Genomic DNA, 16,541 nt, shown 5'->3' with positions numbered 1-16,541 from the left:
TGATCCCGGGAAAGGCCGTGACTCTACCTCTTTTCTCACAGAGGTCCTCTCCCTTAACAGCTACCCTGAGATGGCATGTCAGATCCGACCAACAGCCCGAGCCTGACGTACCCACCTTTGCCCCCGCCCTGCCACCCTCTACACCAGCAACGTCTCCGATCTCTGCGCAGTGGATGCAACGCACACAGACCTCTCGCCATCCTCTTCTGTGCCCCATGGAGGCCAGAGGCCTCAGGCCCTGCTTTGTGTCATCTGGGCATCCAGGCCTGGCTTCTCTACCCACTTCCACCTGCAGAGGGAGCTGTTGCGGGCTGGACTTTGGGTCCAGGGGTCCTTGCTTCTAGGTCAATCTGACCATCTCTGAACTGCACTGGTAGGATAGGGATGACTTCCCACCTAATTGGGCTATGGTGGGGGGAAAGACAGACTGGTAAATACAGACTGTGAGCAGGTTATGCACCTTTATTGGTATCTGGCCAGCTCCTCTCCTGCCCATCCTGTGTGGCATGAAGAACAATTGTCCAGCTGACAAAGAGCAATTCCCAGGGCCTCAGGCAGGTCACTTAAACCTCTCAGCCTCGGTTATCTCACCTGTAAAATGGGTATAACCTCCACGCAGCCAAGTTTCTAGGAGGCTGGGACAATATACATATCAAGTAGCTGACATGGTGTTTGGCATACAGTAGCAAAACACAAAGGCAGTACCAGCTGCTATTATTAAAATTATTCTGATCAAGAAATGCCTATTCATCCTTCAAGGCAGCCCACATGTCACCTCCTCCTGGGAACCTTCTTTACTTTCCCCATGGCATTCATGGCTTCCACCTCTGGGCAGCCACAGCCCCAGGGACCTTCTAGCACAACTGTTTCACTTATTCAGCAAGTACATGTTTAGTTCCTTATACGTATGCTGAACAAGACACTGACCCCATTCTCATCGTAATGGGGGAGGTGAACCTGTAAATAGGTGGATAATTTCAAAGCACCCAGGAGTCAGTAAAATGAGGAAACAGTAAAGTAAAATGGGGAGTAGCTGTTTATATTGGGTACTCAGGGAAGGCCTCATTGAGCAGATGACATTCAAGTTCTAGATCAGCAAAGATCTCAAAGAGCCCCTTGCCAGGCAGAACAGCTAGTGCAAAGGCCCTGAGGCAGAATACATGTGGCATGTCTGGAGACAGAACAATCCAGGGCACTGGAACACAGTGACCACTGAGCACACTTGTCATTGTCTGAGATGTCTCTACCTCTGGATGAACCCCCTGACATCAAAGATCTAATTTACTGGGTCCACAGCACAGGGCAGATCTGGAGCCCTAAACATAGTGTTAAAATTCCATTATAGTAGTAGTGCGTTTCTGCAGCCCCATTCACATCTTTGAGCTGACTCCAACTGGGTAGCCCAGCTGGTAGGGGCTCCCTCCCTGTACCAACTGCCAGGGCAGAGTTGTTGAGAGTGAGGACTGAGAAGTGCCCAGAGGGAGTGACCTGGCCAAGGTCACATACCCAGCAAGCGGCAGAGATGGGGCTCAAATGCAGTTTCCTCTGCTCCTTTGCCTCCTCTGCCGTGGGCCTTCTACCCTATACACCCACCCCACCTGCCCTCTCCCTCCCTGAGCAGCAGAGTCAGGAGCCCTGAGGACCCTGAGAAGGAACCAAAGGGAGGACAATGTCAGGTCTCTCTTCTGCTAAAAACACACACAGAGAGCAAGGATCCCACAAGTTCCTTCCTTCCAAAGCACTGCCCAGTCAGGCAGTCTGAGCTGGTTGTGGGTGTGGATGTGGATGAGGTCAGCTTGAAGTGGAAGGTGCAGGGCTGAAGCCTGGGGCCTTGGACAAGAGGACTGGGATGCCCTGGGCTCCAGGTCCCGTGCCGTCACTCTGACCCTGCAGCCACCTCTCCAGGGCAGCCAGGGCTGAGAAGCAACCTCCTGAGTGAGCACCTAGCAGGCCTGCCACCCAGTGTCGTCTGTGGTCAGCTGCCAGCATTTCATAGCCTGATGTGGGCTGTTAGCAGCAACCTGGCTTAGCAGGAGGGGCCCTGGTCCCCCAGAAGAATGACATAGGCATCTCTGACCCAACCATCTTCATGCTCCAACAAAATCTCACTGGAAAAGTTTTATTGAAAAAAAATAATTGTACAAATAAGTGTTTGGTTTGACAGCAACAAAGGCTCATTTTCTCCCATCCCCCCCATCTTTGAAAATCTATTAAAGGAAGAAAAAGTTCATTTCCATGATGCTTGACTGGAGTCTGCCCAGGAGCACCCCCGTATTTCCTGATCCCCCAACTGGGGCCAAGGCTTTTATGGGGGGTACCTACCCCACAGGCAGCAGCACCTAGTTTTACAGTTGAGAGGAGACTGGGACAGAGCTGGGGTGGGGGCTGAGGTGGTGGTAGTGTCAACAAAGAGGGTCCACATCCCGTGAGAGCTTGCCTAAACCCCAGCCCGATTCTGTCTCACAGGGGAGAATGCACTTGGCTATAAATATGAACAATGATTGGGGGCGGGAGGGTGGGGCACGACGACACTGCTCAAGCCCCACAGGATGTGGGACTGGGCTTAGCGCCATGCGATCTAGGAGCCCGTGTCCAAGCAGAGTGAACCCGGGCTGGGAAGATCCGCTCAGACACACAGAAAGCCTGCTGTTCCCCAGCCCACCCCACCCCATGGAACACCCAAGGTCAGTACCTCAGCTTGCCCCACCCCCCTAGCACCCATGTGTTTCAGGAGCCTGCAGCTGCCTCCTGCCATCCCACGCCTGCCCCAGGGCCCTACAACTCATCTCGCATCTTGTCACCCTTGGGCCGGACGAGGCGCCCAATGAACAGCAGGGAGCCGGTCTGGGAGTCTCGAACCAGGAAGATGAAAGGGTGGTCGGCGTAGAAAAGCTTGGGGCTGCGCAGCTCCTCACGCCCATAGATGTCCTGGTCAAAGGGGTTGCCCTCTGTGTCCCACTCGAAGGCAGTGGCGTGGAATACACTGGCCAGGTACAGGTCCTTCTTGCCCGACATGCGTGACAGATCAGCCTTGTTCTTGTCGATGGCCTCAGTCAGACCCAGGCCAGCCAGGTGTTTCTGTGGGACCAGAGGGGTGCCAGGTGAGGCCACTGTGAGCAAGGCTTCTAAACCTTCACCCCCAACCCACCACTTCCTACACTGTCTGTTCCTCAGAGCCGAGACTACCACTCCCTGGTCACCTTCCATGTGACAGACACTGCATGGGCATGTCACTTCTCACGACAACCCTTCTAAGTACTTGTCATCTCCACTTCTATGAGTAAACCAAGACTCAGAGTGGGAGGCAAAATGTACCCCCGGCCCCGCCAAGCAATCTTGACCAGTGTCTCTCCAAGTAAGGGTCATTCACGAGCAGCCAGCATTAGCACCGGCTGGAAGCTTGTATGAATGAAACACACTTCCCCTGACCCCAGCTCAGGGCCCCGGAAGCAGAATCTCTGTGGACAAACCCAGAGCCTTTTCACACACCGTCTTCACACTCTTCAGGTAATTCTCAGCACACTTAAGTCTGGGGAGGGCTGCTCTAAGGACATTATGACCACAGCACGCTGGTCATAGACATCAGAGTGAACTGATGTCTGGGATCTGCTTCAAAATACTCTGATGGGGAGAAATGGGTGTAGAGGTGTGTCCTCACTGCTCACGGACAAAGGAGGCCAGGCAACAGATATAGGAGGGTCCATTACATGAATCTATTTTTCAAACATTTTATGCATTTTCAGTTGAAAGCTAAAATGCACACCCATGAAGATACATACACAGACACACCCTGTCCATGGCTCTGCATGGCCCCCAGAAGCCAAGCACAAGCTCTTTCACCTATGAACTGCACTTACACCCCAGCCTCAGCCCACCCCGCTCCCCATTCAACAGCCTCACTGAACAGCCAGCACCCTTGAAGGCGTCTCGGTGGCCACCCTCTCCTCGAATAGGACTCTTTAGATAGCACATCATCTGGGAAGCCTTCCCTGGCGCACAAAACTGGAGCCATGCCTATTGGGGCCTCAATCCCCTTGAGGCCTCTGTCTCTCCTTCCTGGCTCAGACCTCGCCCAGGACAGGGCCTGTGTCCAGGGCTCTCCCTGGTTTGCAGTAAGGGACTGAGGCCACAATAAAGGACGTGGGCTGAGTGCACAGCAGCCTCCGGGGCCGAGGCTTCTGCAGGGCATTCTACCTCCCCTGAGTGGTCAAACAGGCCCTGGGACAGGCGTCCGAGGCCCAGCTATTCCAGTCCCGAGACCTTGCGCAAGTCATTCACTCTGAATTTCCCAACTCAATACACTCCATGGACTGGTGAGTAGCATACACACCCAGGGTTCCAGGAAGACACAGGAGAAAGAAAGGAAGAAGGGTGCCAGATAACAGCCACTGCAGAGGAAGGGGCTGGGGCAGAGCAGGGACAGGACAGGAGGGAGACAGTGACAGCTCCTTGCCAGACACCTCAGTGCTCTCTACAGTACAGACCACTAAGGCTGCACAAGTCTCTGATGTGGGGCCTAAGCCTCAGTGCCTCCCGAGCTTGCCCTCGCCACTCTCAGCAGCGAGTCTGAGTTCGGTGGGTGAGAGGCCTGCCAAGAAACCAGGCCTGGCACCCACGGCAGGAACGAGATGCAAGTCTTCCCTTTGGTGTGGGTAAAAAATCTCTCTCCTTATGGACACAAAGGCCACCCTGAGTTTTCACCTTGAGGACTGACTGCAGCTCTACCACTGACTAGCCAGGGTGACCTTGGTGTATCACTGCTTCTCTCAGGCCACTGGTTGGGAGGGAGAAGTCATGTTGAGCAGGTGGGTTAAGTTTCCAGCCATCCCAAGTGACCACTCTGAAGGCTGTAATTAGTCCTCTACTGTGCAGGGGCAGCCCGCCAGCAGCTTGACTGTGTAGGTGTGGGCACCGCACTCTCAGGGCGGCATGGGAATAAGGGCATGGCCTAGTGCCAGACGCCAGAGTCATCGGTCAGGTGACTTTGGGTAAGTTATTTAGGCTTTCTGAGCCTCAGTCTCCTCATTTGTCAACCTAAGAAAGCTGTTTTTAGAATTAAGAGTTTAAGCCATATGAAGTGTGCAGAACAGTGCCCAGCAAACAGCAAGGGTTCAGTTTTATTTAGGTACTGATGTTATCATCATCTTCCCACAGGCAGGGCCTAGGCCTCCTTCACCAGCTATGCCCACAGCAGGGCCCAGCACTACCTGGACACCCAGCGGGGCTCAGGACAGACTTCCTGAGCTGGTGAATGGGTACCCTGGGTACTCCCCTCCTACAAGCCCAGGGACCCCTGAGCTGGGCCACCCCTTACCTGAAGGTCATGGGTCACCTCCACCACACCCTTGGGCAGGGAGATGGCAACAGCCCTCTTCTGCATCTTGCCCATCCAGGTCTTCAGCTGCTCTTTGGTCAGCATCTTCTCAAGGCGCTCAAGGGGCTCCACATGGTGCGGCATAATGATGATGAGGCTGGAGAGCTTGTGGGCCAGGGGCATCTCCACGATCTGCAGCTTCTCCTTCTCATCGTCATAGTAGTTGTAGAGGCCTGAGGAAAGAGCAGAGAGGGCACTGAGCACACTGCGGGCGGTGGGGGGCCAGGCCCCAAGTACCCTTGGGCCCCCACCCTGGCTGCCCGCTGGGCAAGGCGCCTACCTGTCCGGTGCATCATCGTGACACCCACGGTGTAGGAGCGGGTCACCATGAAGCCTCGGTTGTCCACCATCTTGTGGTGGAACCTCTCATCCCAGTGTGCTGTGGCAGGAAGCAGGACACGAGGTCAGAAAGAGATGCCCCTTTCCTTGGGGCACAGCCCTCCCCACCCAGTCTTCCGGCCTCAGCCACAGCCCACCTCCTGCCACCCCACCCCTAAGCACCCAGCCCAGAGTACATGTTCCCTGGCTCTCCACGGTTGGGGCTGGGCTGTTTCCACGTGGTGGGGAATTCCTCAGAAGGACACTCTACTCAGCCACTGCCATGTCCACCCTCTGCCCTGGTGCCTGTTGGTCATTTGGGCAACATGTGCTGAGCTGGACCCCTCACTCCGCCTGGTGACTGAGGGATCCATGCCCTGGGCAGGAAAGGCCCCAAACAACCCTTAAGTCTCACCTGTAAGACCCATCTCTGTGGCCAGAAACGTGACCCAAAAAACCATGCATGTGTGACAGTGGCCTGAGCCCTGCTCTACCTCACAACCTGATCTGTGTTCAAATCCACACTCAGCCACTGATGGGCTACGAGACTTGTCACTCCTCCTGCCTTGGTCCCCTTATTTGTGAAAAGGGGGTTACCTCATCCTCACAGCACACTGTGAGAGAACAGTGGTATCCATTCACACAGGTGAACAAAAAAATGTGCATTAACACCAAATTAAATCTTCGGTTCAATACAAATGCACCTGGGCCTAAGTCCTAGCTGAGCCTCAATTTCTCACCTGTGCAATGGAGGTAACACCACCCGTCCCCAGGGTTGTTTTGAGGATTAGGCATGATCACAGGTGTGGGGCCTTTCTCCAGCTCATTACTGAGACAGAAGTGATTACTGAATTTTATTAATTCCAAGATGAGCGACAGCACCTTTTTTGTGACGAAACAGAGTGGGAGCACATCCTCTGGAGTCCCTTTGCTGGGCTTGAATCTCTGTCCCATTCTTTTAGACACAGTGCTGCCCCTCTCTGAACCTCACATCTTGTACGTGAAAGGGTGTAACATCGCTTGCCTCCATGGTCCCTATGAAGGTTCCATGACCAGCAGGGAGGTACTGAAAAGCGGAGGCCCCGCCCCATTCCGCCCTGCCCCGCCCCTCGGGACTCACGCTTGAAGAACATGGCGTTGACCAGCAGCGCGCCATCCGTGCGCTCCACCTCCTTGGTGACTTCTGGCAGCTTGCCATCGGTGGTCTGCGAGGCCCACTCATTGATGGACTGCAGGGCGCTGCGCTTGTCGCGGAAGTTAATCTTGGAGTGTTCGCAGTTGTAGTGCTGCTTGCTGCTGCGCACGAAGTCCTCTGCAAAGCTCACCGAGCTGGGCCCATACAGGCGGCTGCCCAGCTTCCAGGTGACATTGCGTGCGGTGCTGTTGCTGAGCGAGCGCAGCAGCTCACCCAGGCCTGTGTGCACCTCTTCGTCACGTAGCTGCTCGGCACTCAGCACCGCTTTGGCCTGAGAGGCAGTGGTTGCCTTGCCGCCTAGTGACACGAGCCCCAGTGATGAGGCCACCACCAGGGGAGACAACAGGATGTTCTCCACCGCCTGGTCCTTGGCCATGGCCTGGTAGAGGCTGAAAGCCAGGCCAGCACTACGCTCAGCCAGTGTGGCTGCCTTGGGGCTCAGCTTTTCAGCAGTGCCAGGGGCAGCTGCAGCCTCAGGTTTCTTCACCTCGGCGGCCAGGGCCACGGCCATGGCCATGAGACAGGTGTTGGCGAGCAGGAGGAAGCGCATGGTTGGGAGGTGGAATGTGTGCACCACAGAGGACCTGTGAGGGCTGCAGAGAGAGCATGGCCCTGAAACCCCAGGCATCTCTTCCCAACCACCAGCCCCTGCTTTCTGCCTGCCACTAAGTTCCCTGGAGATGGGGCCAAGACAGCACAGAGTTCTGGGGAGCCCAGACCTAACTCACGGTTGCCAGACTAGGGGGCCCTCAGTCTGCCCATCTCACAGAGTCCTGCTTTGACCTCTCATCCAAAGCAGGTTTCCTAAGAAGGCACCACATTCACCCCAGTGATTTCTTGCCCTGCACTTAGAATGCTTAGACTGGCATGTTTTGATGCGCTAATTCCATTCCTAGCTAGTCTGTGACTTCCAGGAGTTTAGGAAACCTGGCCAGCCTGGCTTCCCTCTACATCCCCAGTGCCCAGCACACAAAAGATCTCAGCTGCTCCCAAAGGAACAAAAATCAGGGCCAGCCCCAGGATCCTCAGTTTGTATAAAGGTTAGTTCTCAACTTATACCACACTGGGGCCCTTTTCCAGTGGGAAAAAAGTTGGCCGGTAGACCAACAGTCTGTGTGAAGCCAGGGTGCCTGGGCAAAGGACACTGTGTGGGATGGAGCCAGAGGGCTGTTCCTCCCCGACACCTTTCATTCTGCCCTGCATGTCAATAATTCTCTGGTTGGTTCACTCATTAAATGAGGCCAGATGCTCCACTCTGCTGCCCCAAAGGTAACGTTCAGAGTGCGTGCAGCTCACACATGTGCGTACCCACCCCTTTCTGAGCCTGTTCCCATTGTCCAAGTTGTAATTGCTGCCCATCTGCTCCCAGCCCCTGGAGTGATGGGAAATCCCCAGGACAAGAGCTGGGTTAGGTGGGGAAATAAATAGGTTTCCTGAGAGGAAGGATCATGGGGGAGGGGGTAAGTTACAGCTCAGTGGAGCAGTGACACCCCTTCCCCTTCACCACAGGCAGGCCAGATGTGTGTTCAGTGTCCTAGGAAGCTGGGAATAGTCGCTGCCACACAGGCCGTCTGCTTTGTGGCCTCAGGGATGCCTTCGGGTCCCCTTTCCAAACCAGAGGCCCCTAGAACAAGCCTCAGTCCTCTCTGGGGCCTCCAAACAGAACAGTCTCTCCACATAGGACACTTCCACACTCCCCTTCCTTCAGGTCATTATTTTATGCAGCGGGACAGGGCAAAGGGAAGGGCTGGAAAGGAACCCTCATGGAGGCTGGGACCCACTGATCTGGCAGATGCCATCCTTCAGTCCTCCTTAAAGAAGACGGAAAATTCAGAACCCTGGTGGAAGACCCTCAGGACTTGGGCCTGACCACAGGAGCACTGGGTTTGTGGTAAGACTCTACTACTGCAGCCACCCTGTGAGCCCAGGCGGGGTCCCCCAATCCTAGGCTGCCCCCTCTTTAAAGGTATGGGGCAAAGGAGAAGCAAAGGGTACATGGGGAGAGAGGGAAGGCCTCTGAGATCCACAAATGCTTGGGTGAGGGCCCAAGAGAGACCTATACCCTGGCGTAGAGATTTCGGAGGTCCTACCCTAAAGTACAGCATGGGGATGAGACAGCTCAGGGCCTGGCCATCCTCTTCCCAGCCCTCACTCCTTCCCCACCAGGCCTGGAGCCTCAAAGGCACTGACCTTATCATTATTGTACAAACAAGGGCACTCAAGAGAGTAGAGTGAGGACAACCCGCACATGGCCACCCTCTTCAAAGGCTACCTCTCGTTCAGACAGCTGATGCCAGAGTTCAGACCCCTAAAGAGGCCACTAGCTTGCCCTTGGGAGACAGTGGAGAAGCCCAGCACACAGCCCTGCCAACGTGGCAGACACCATCTTGACAGCCCCGACCCCAGCCAGCGAAACCTCAAAGGGCTGGGAGGAGCTTTTCAAGAAAGCTCCAAATGACTAGTTTGGGATTCCTCAGGCAGCCGCACAGCTGCGCTGCACTCCTGCTCCTGCTCCAGTGACGTGGCAGGCTGGAAATGGAATTATCTCCAACTGCCAGAGGGGGGCTTCCAACCTGGGAAGCAGGAGGCCTGGGTTCTGCCAAGGCGCCTCCTCGCCTTAACTTCCAGTGTGCAGACAGGCCTCTGCAGGGAGATACATGGCAGCGGAGAAGGGCTGCCTGTTAACCCTGCAGCAGGAACGGGGAAGGCACGTCTCTGCAAGCAAGCAAACCTCCCACGGCCCAGCCCAAGCTGTCTTGGAGAAATCCCAGCCCTTAGGCCAGAGTGAGACCATTTACAGGCCCATGAAGAAAAATAACCAACAGATGCCCACGGCAAGGCAGACTGAGTTGAGACTGGATTCCGGGGTTTTGTAAGGAAGAGGGAAGAAAAGCAGCTGCCAGGGTGGGCCACCAGAAAGGGTCTCAAATACTTGTAGGGGTCTAAAGTACCTTGAAACTGCCTCATGGGGAGGTCAATGCCTGCCTTTTTCATTCTGAAAGAAAACAGAGGAGTGAGGAGGGCAGGGTAGGGCAGAGCTGGCGTGGTGGTGCAGAAGGGCCTGGAGGGCTCAGCCCTCAAAAGAGACCCCATCTACAGCCTACAGTGCCCTGCCCAGGCACAAAGGAAGGCTTAACTACTCCCAGATGTAGGGGGACCTTGGAGATGGACCACCTCACTGTAGGTGGGGAGAAACGGAGGGGTCAGGCCTTCTACCACAGGGTTCCTTCCTTCCGGAAGCCCCCGGAGTCCCTTCTGAGGGCTGAATGTGGTGTCTTGTTACACAGTCAGTAAAAAAAAATTCTGCTGGGAATCCTGGTGACCAGAGACAAAAGGAGGAGATGGGGAGGCCTCAGGAAGGGGGGCGGGGTGGGGTGGGCGGATGACCCAACTGAGGACCCGAGGGTGTGGTCCCCCTCAGAGACTTGCAGGGAACCAAAGCCCCTTAATTTTCCCCGGTCTCCATCCGGGCCCTGCAGCCCAGAGGTACCAGCAGGAAATGCAGGAAGAGGAGGGGCCAGGCTTTCTGGCCATGCTTGTAAGCTCTTTCATTCTTCTTCCTCCACTTCAGCCGTCCCAGGAACGTCCTAAGTTGGGGGCAGGGAATCCCAGCCTCTAGAAGTAGCCTTAACCCTGCAGTTACTCCATGAACCGGGAGGCAGTGGGCAGAACTCAAAGCCTTGCAGTCAGCTCCCCCTCCGCATCCGACCTGCACAGGCGGCCCAGATTCACCCCTCTCCCCCATTCCTTGTCCCTGCGAAGGTCCCGTCTCAGCATCCTGGCCCCAACCCCACTGTGTCCTCCCGGCTATCACACCTCTGCCCCAAACTTTTGCGGAACCCTGCACTCTTACAGGATCCTCCTAGTGCCGTACTCCCCAACCGGCTCTGGTCTCTGCCCTAAACCCTCAGGATCGCCCAACCACTGCCCCCTGGCTCCGGGCTCTCGACCCGAAACCGGCAGCTGCCCTCAAAGTGCCGGGCTCTCCGGTCTGCAGGCCCTCCGGGTTGGCCTCCTGGGGCCGCCCACCCCGCTCTCTCCCTCGAGCGCCCCCGCCCCTCACCTGGGCCGGCCGGGCTGGCGCCGGGAAGGAGGACCTGCGCACCCGAGCCGCGGACCGATTCCACTCCCCGCCGCTCGGCCTAGCCCCAGCTCTATATATGGCGTCCCCGCCTCCCGCCCGTCCTGAGAAACTTCTGGAAAGTTAGAAAAGCTTCCGGAGGGCGCCCGGGCTTCGCCAAAAAAAGCCAAAGACCTCCCCCTAAACCGCCCCGGCCCCCGCCCTCCGCGGGCAGTCTCCCAGCCCCTGGGTCCTACTGCCCCCGTCGACGGATGGGCGCAGGGGAGCTCCGCGGTGGGATCGGGACACGGACTTGCAGGATGCGCCGAGGGCAGGCGTCCCGCGACTTAGCGGAGACTCCAGATCCTTGTGGTCCTGGAGGTCGGGGTGGGGGGAGTTCTGACTGCTGAGGCGGAGGGGACACAGGGCTACAGGGTCCGGCTCCCCCAGAAGCGCCCCTCCTACCCCCAGGCTCCCAGCACCGCCAGCTTATGCGTGGCCGCACATTCCTTCCAGCATCCCGTCCATCCCCTGCTGGGACCGTGCCTGTGCCCGGACTGCCCACACCCTCACCCCTGCTTTCGAGCCGACTTTATTGGGTCTCTCTACTCGGCCTCTCCTCAGTCGGGGCCCCTCTCCTTTCCATCCGCAGTTTATCCCGAGCACCGTGGTAACTTCAGTTACCACCCTGAAGGGGAGAGGGACCCGAACCAGACCCAGTACCCGACCCTCACCCAGGAAAGCCTTGGAGTGATAGGGGCACAGATACTGGGGAGCATCAGGTGATCTGGCCGGGCCTGGAGGGGTGCACAGGGAAGAAAACCCTGGCTGTCCACTAGTGTGCTGTGTGACCCTAAGCAAGTTGCTTTCCTTTTCTGGGCCCCAGTTCTGGCTGTGAAATGTGGTGCTAAGTCGTTCTTTGCTTTCTTCCAGGTCTGTCTCTGTCTTTTTCCTTGGTCTTCCCTGCACCGCCCCCCCCCCCCAATCTGGGTCCCCTCCCACAAGTTCCATCTCTCCCTATCAACTACTTCCACCCCACCCTCCCACAGCTGATAGCCCCTTGATATAGGAGCTAAGCTGTTATTCATTTTTGTCCCGGGTTCTGAAGCAGAGAACAGGACAAAGTCCCGTCCCTGTCCCCCACCCCAGGGTGCACATCCTGAGTTGGGTGTGTGAATGTTAGTAGGGTACTCAGGAGGGCAGGAGGTTATTTAGGACTATCTTCCTCTTCCCCAATCTTCTTTAATAGTGAAATGATGGGTGATAGACGGGCACAGTATGGAGCAGAAGGGACACTTCATTCATTCACTCACTCATTCCTTCAGTCAACACACTGTGCTGAACATCTTTCTTCCAGGTGTATCTTGGGGAGCAAGGGAGTCCCAGCAAAGCGGAGGTGAATCGTCTGGGTCCCTGGCAGCAGTGCTAGGAAGGGCCCTTTCTGGCCGCCCAGGTGACTGACTTCTCAGTCTGGGCCAGGCTGCAGCTGCTCAGTCTGATCGAAAGGACTCGAAGAGCTTCGGACTCTCAGAATCCAGGTGGGAGATTCAGAGATTACTCAAATCCTAAAGTGATCGTCAGAGAATGTGACATCTTACTCAAAGCCCCGTGGAATCTTTGAACCCACCTGAGGAATCTGAGAAAGTTAAATCGTAGAGTCAAAGAATCTTAGAATAAAGATTAGAGTTAAGAGTAAATCTTAGAGTAAGGACTGTGGGCGGCAAGGCAGCTCAGAGTGTGGGTTCCTGTCTGCCGCCCCAGGCAGAAGTCTCCTCAGTAGTATCCCCAAAAGGCCAGCACCCAGGCACCTCCAGGGAGGAGCTCACTCTTTAGGAGGCAGCCCAGGATTGCCTAGGATAGGTCTGATCTGTAACAGTTCTTTCAGCCTTTGGGCATGGCCATCTCTTTGGGGTGGCTGTCCTGGTTCTTGCATGCTTCCTGCCTGCCTCGATGTGTGTTGTGTTTAAGGGTAAGTCCTTTAAGTCCTTGCTACTCAAGAAAACTACCTGGGTCCCAGGCCAGACCTCACCCTCTACCCTACCACCTACCCCTCCCGGCACCCATCCCCCCACCACTCGTGTGGCCCTCAGATGGTAATTGGCTAGTGAGCTAAGGGTCCATGAAAGCTGGTGGAATGAATGAGATGTTTGCCTTGGTTTCCAGCAGGTCCAGATGTCAAAATCCCACAGAGATTCCATTTCTCCCACAATCTTCTGTCACTTAGCTCTCTGAGGCCTCACCAACACCTTAGGGGAAAGCTGAGCGCTGTGACTCTGTGACTGCCCTGAAAGGCGAGGATACACGGAGGTTCCTGCTAGTAAATAAACCCAGAATCCTATAAAGTCAGAGCAGGAAGGACCAATGCCCTCTATTTACAGATAGGGAAGCTGAGGCCTAGGGAGGGGCTGGGAGTGAAGACCCTCGGCCAGCCTCCCCAAACCCCTGTGTAGCTGAGACTGGGTCAGAGGCCTTTTCTGTGCTGCATTATCTCCTGTCATCACTCTGCATTGTCACTGGAGACTTTGGACGGGCAGGGCCTTCTCCCTCTCACTTTGAGGCCCCAGTACCCAGCACAGGACATGCCAGGAGAGGCATGGTCAGTGCAGCCAGTGACGCCTCACTCACTGGTGATGGGAAGTGGCGGCTGCGGTCTGCTGGGCTCCAAGCACAGCCTCCCTGAAGAAAGAAAAAGGCAAGTCTCCTTTAAATTTCCAAGATCAGCCAAAAAATTTCGAGAGCCTTTGCCACATTATTCTTAGCTCTGAGCCCAGCTCTGGCCCTGCCAATGCTGACCATCCCCCACACTCCCAGGCTGCACTTGCTGGAAAAAGCACTCTTTCTGGAGTGGGGAGAGGGTCTGACATGCAGAGAAACTCCAGCATGGCACGTCTGTGTTCCTCCAGTGACCAGCTCCCTGTTGGAGCTGTTGCTGCCTGCCTGCCTGCGGGCCCCCCACCCCTTGCCACCTCCCTCAGGGGCTCAGCTGGAAATTCTCTGGGTCCCAAGAGGTGTGGGCAGCAGGAGATAGAAAACCATTAAGTTCAATTGTATTCACACTGTACGGAGAGGGAAACTGAGGGGTGGAACATTTTCCCAAGGTGACGCAGCACGTCGTTCTTTGGTAGTCATTAATGGCTAGGTTAAAGTAGTCCTCACCCCACAAAATTCTGGGACAAAAACTAGCATTATGTAAGTGCCCAGTACATTCATATTATCGTATTGAATACTTGTAGGTTAAGTACAAATGTCCACGTTTTAAACATAAGAAAACTGAGGCTCGGGAAGTCTAAGTGTGTCCAAGGGCATACTGCAGAGTTGCAGTCAGACCTGGATTTGAATTAGGTCTTTTCGTCCATGGGGCAGTGGGGGAGGGGAGGGAAGTGACATCTATGGGGCCCTTCTCTGTGGCCATGGCCTGCGCAGGGACCCTAAACAGTATCTCACTTTTAATTATAGGATGGGGATTGGAAGGCAGTTTTTACCTGGGAGAAAATGGGGCCCAGAAGGGCTCCTAGAACCAAATTGCCTCTTGCGTGGCCACCACAGGCGGTTCTTCTCTGAGATGCTGGCCAGGAACCAAGAATGTGCTCCAAGCCCAAAGCATGAGTCAGGGAAACGCAATTTCTCTGCAATCTCTGATTCCCTCTCTCTGAGTGTGGAGCCAGCTGCCACGTTGGAGGGTGGGAGGTGGATATGGGGGTGGGCGGGCTTATGACCCCTCCCTGCCTCTTCCCAGAGTGGGCTGGGCCCCACCCCCTCTGCAATCCCTGTGCTGAGAGAAGTTACACAGTGCCCTCACTAACAGGCCTGACACAACACCCTGGAGACACACACTCACTGACATGTGACACTGCAGGGACATTTGTCCACGCGCACACTGTGGTCCCTCATGCAATTCTTTCACACACAGGTCTGCGTAACCCTCTAGCCACACAGATGCACTACACGAGGCACAGGTGCTGCACTGGCGCAGACTCAAGGGGCTGGGGAAGGGCACGGTCCTGAAGCACCGCTCTCACCTCTTAACTCCTTATTAGCTGGGAAGCCTTGGGGAAGTCACGTCCCCTCTCTGGGCCTCAGTTTCCTTTTGTGAAGTGAGAGAGTATGATGACTTCTCCTTGTCACCCTGCCTTCCTGCCAGGTGACATTTCCCAGCCCTCATCTCACAACCTGCGGGCATTTCTTGAGCGTCTCTCAAGTGTGGGATGCCAAAACCCAACAAGGCAAGGACGTGGATCCCATTGGGAAACAGCATGAGCCAAGGGCAGCACACGGGGACAGGGCCCCTGAGCCCAGCCTCGGATTCCATTCACTGAGCCAGCCTCAGACCCTTCTGTTATCCACAGAGACCCCTAGAGAAACTCCAAGCCCTTTCATTGCCCTCATCCCCTTGCGTCAGGCATGCCAGTTTGCAAGTGTGTGTCCTGGGTGCTCCTGGGCAAAGGCTCTCTGCCTACTTAGGGCCCGAGCATGGAAATGGGGAGCACATTTCATTGGGGTGAACTGGGAGCTTCCTTGCTTCCCCCAGGCCCCTTCTGGCAGCCAGGGAATCTGCAAGGCCAGGCCTGGAGGGTTGGAGAGGTGTTGATATGGTTTTTCACTACTTCCCTTTCCTTTCTCTCCGTCTGTGGCCACTCCCTTGTCCAGTGCCCGGTTCTTCTCTCCCCCGGGTGACACCAACAGCGGTGATAACACTAATGCCCAGATCAGCCACAGGGTTGCCTTCCTGTCTTAGCATCCCTGACACTCAGGAAAGGGACCCCTGAGCTCTAACCCCATCTCCACCCCAACCCCAATTTGCTTCAACCCAGGACAACGTCCCCCATGTGAGACTGTGAGAAGCTTTGGCTTGGGGGTCAGAACCCTCGGGTCTGTCCCAGCTCGGATGCATTTTAGCTGTGTGCCCATGATCCAGTTCCACACTCGGTGAGATAGGAAGGATAATCTCAAGGATGATGAGGAGCACAGGTAAAATAACAAATTTTACCTGTACTTGGAGAACTCAGTGGTGTTGGCATCTTCATGCCACTCTGCTCACCTCTTCCTCACCTCATCAAAACCCTATTTAATCTTAAGAAGCCACCTCTGTTCTCCAAGCAATCTCCAGGCAGTTCCTCTCACGCCTGGTCTCGCACATGCACAGCAGGACAGCAAGGAGCCGTGACTGGAGTGGAGACAGCCCTGGGGATGACAGCCCGGCAGAGGGGAGGAACCCAGCCTGGGAGGCAAGAAGTCTGGGTGCCACCACTCACTGAGTGACCTTGGACAGTCACTGTGCCGCTCTGTGCCTCCGTCTCCTCATCTGTAACATGGAGATACAAGCAGGATCTGGAAGGGTCTGAGGGATTTCATTTTAATGGGAAGAAGGGCTCATCCTCACTGTGGGCAGGAGGAGGAGTTGGGACATCCCTTCTAGAAGGCAGTTTGCACTGGGAGCTTTAACAACACGTTACTGAGCAGGCCAGAAGGGATGGGCATGAAACTCAAAGTGACGAAAAGCAAGAACCTACACCCAAGATTACTTCACCCAGCAAAGCTATCATGTAGAATCAAAGGACAGATAAAGAGCTTCCCAGGCAAGAAAAAGCTAACGG

The 16,541-nt window shown here is 55.5% G+C and overlaps 1 protein-coding gene across 3 annotated transcripts; it reads right to left on the bottom strand.

Moving 5' to 3' along the window:
- Positions 1–2,103: 2,103 nt before the first annotated feature.
- On the bottom strand, positions 2,104–11,106 carry SERPINH1 (serpin family H member 1). Of its 3 annotated transcripts, XM_037038409.1 has the most exons (6): positions 10,951–11,106; positions 9,839–9,882; positions 6,813–7,480; positions 5,655–5,753; positions 5,315–5,547; positions 2,776–3,078 (listed from the first exon to the last, which is right to left on the bottom strand). In XM_037038409.1, exons 3-6 carry the CDS (start codon positions 7,435–7,437, stop codon positions 2,776–2,778), a joined length of 1,260 nt encoding a protein of 419 aa, XP_036894304.1. In that variant the 5' UTR covers positions 7,438–7,480; positions 9,839–9,882; positions 10,951–11,106. The 3 variants fall into 3 exon arrangements, with proteins under 3 accessions (XP_036894305.1, XP_036894304.1, XP_036894303.1); XM_037038408.1 differs by lacking the exon at positions 9,839–9,882 and having other exon boundaries at positions 10,951–11,105; XM_037038410.1 differs by lacking the exons at positions 9,839–9,882; positions 10,951–11,106 and having other exon boundaries at positions 2,104–3,078; positions 6,813–7,437.
- Between the last annotated feature and the right edge of the window lie 5,435 nt (positions 11,107–16,541).

Source organism: Sturnira hondurensis, unplaced genomic scaffold, assembly GCF_014824575.4.
Source record: "Sturnira hondurensis isolate 20B ecotype Veracruz unplaced genomic scaffold, ASM1482457v3 Scaffold0024385, whole genome shotgun sequence".
NCBI lineage: Eukaryota > Metazoa > Chordata > Mammalia > Chiroptera > Phyllostomidae > Sturnira > Sturnira hondurensis.
The sequence above is the reverse complement of the archived record's forward strand: the minus strand, read 5'-3'. Positions and strand labels throughout refer to the sequence as shown.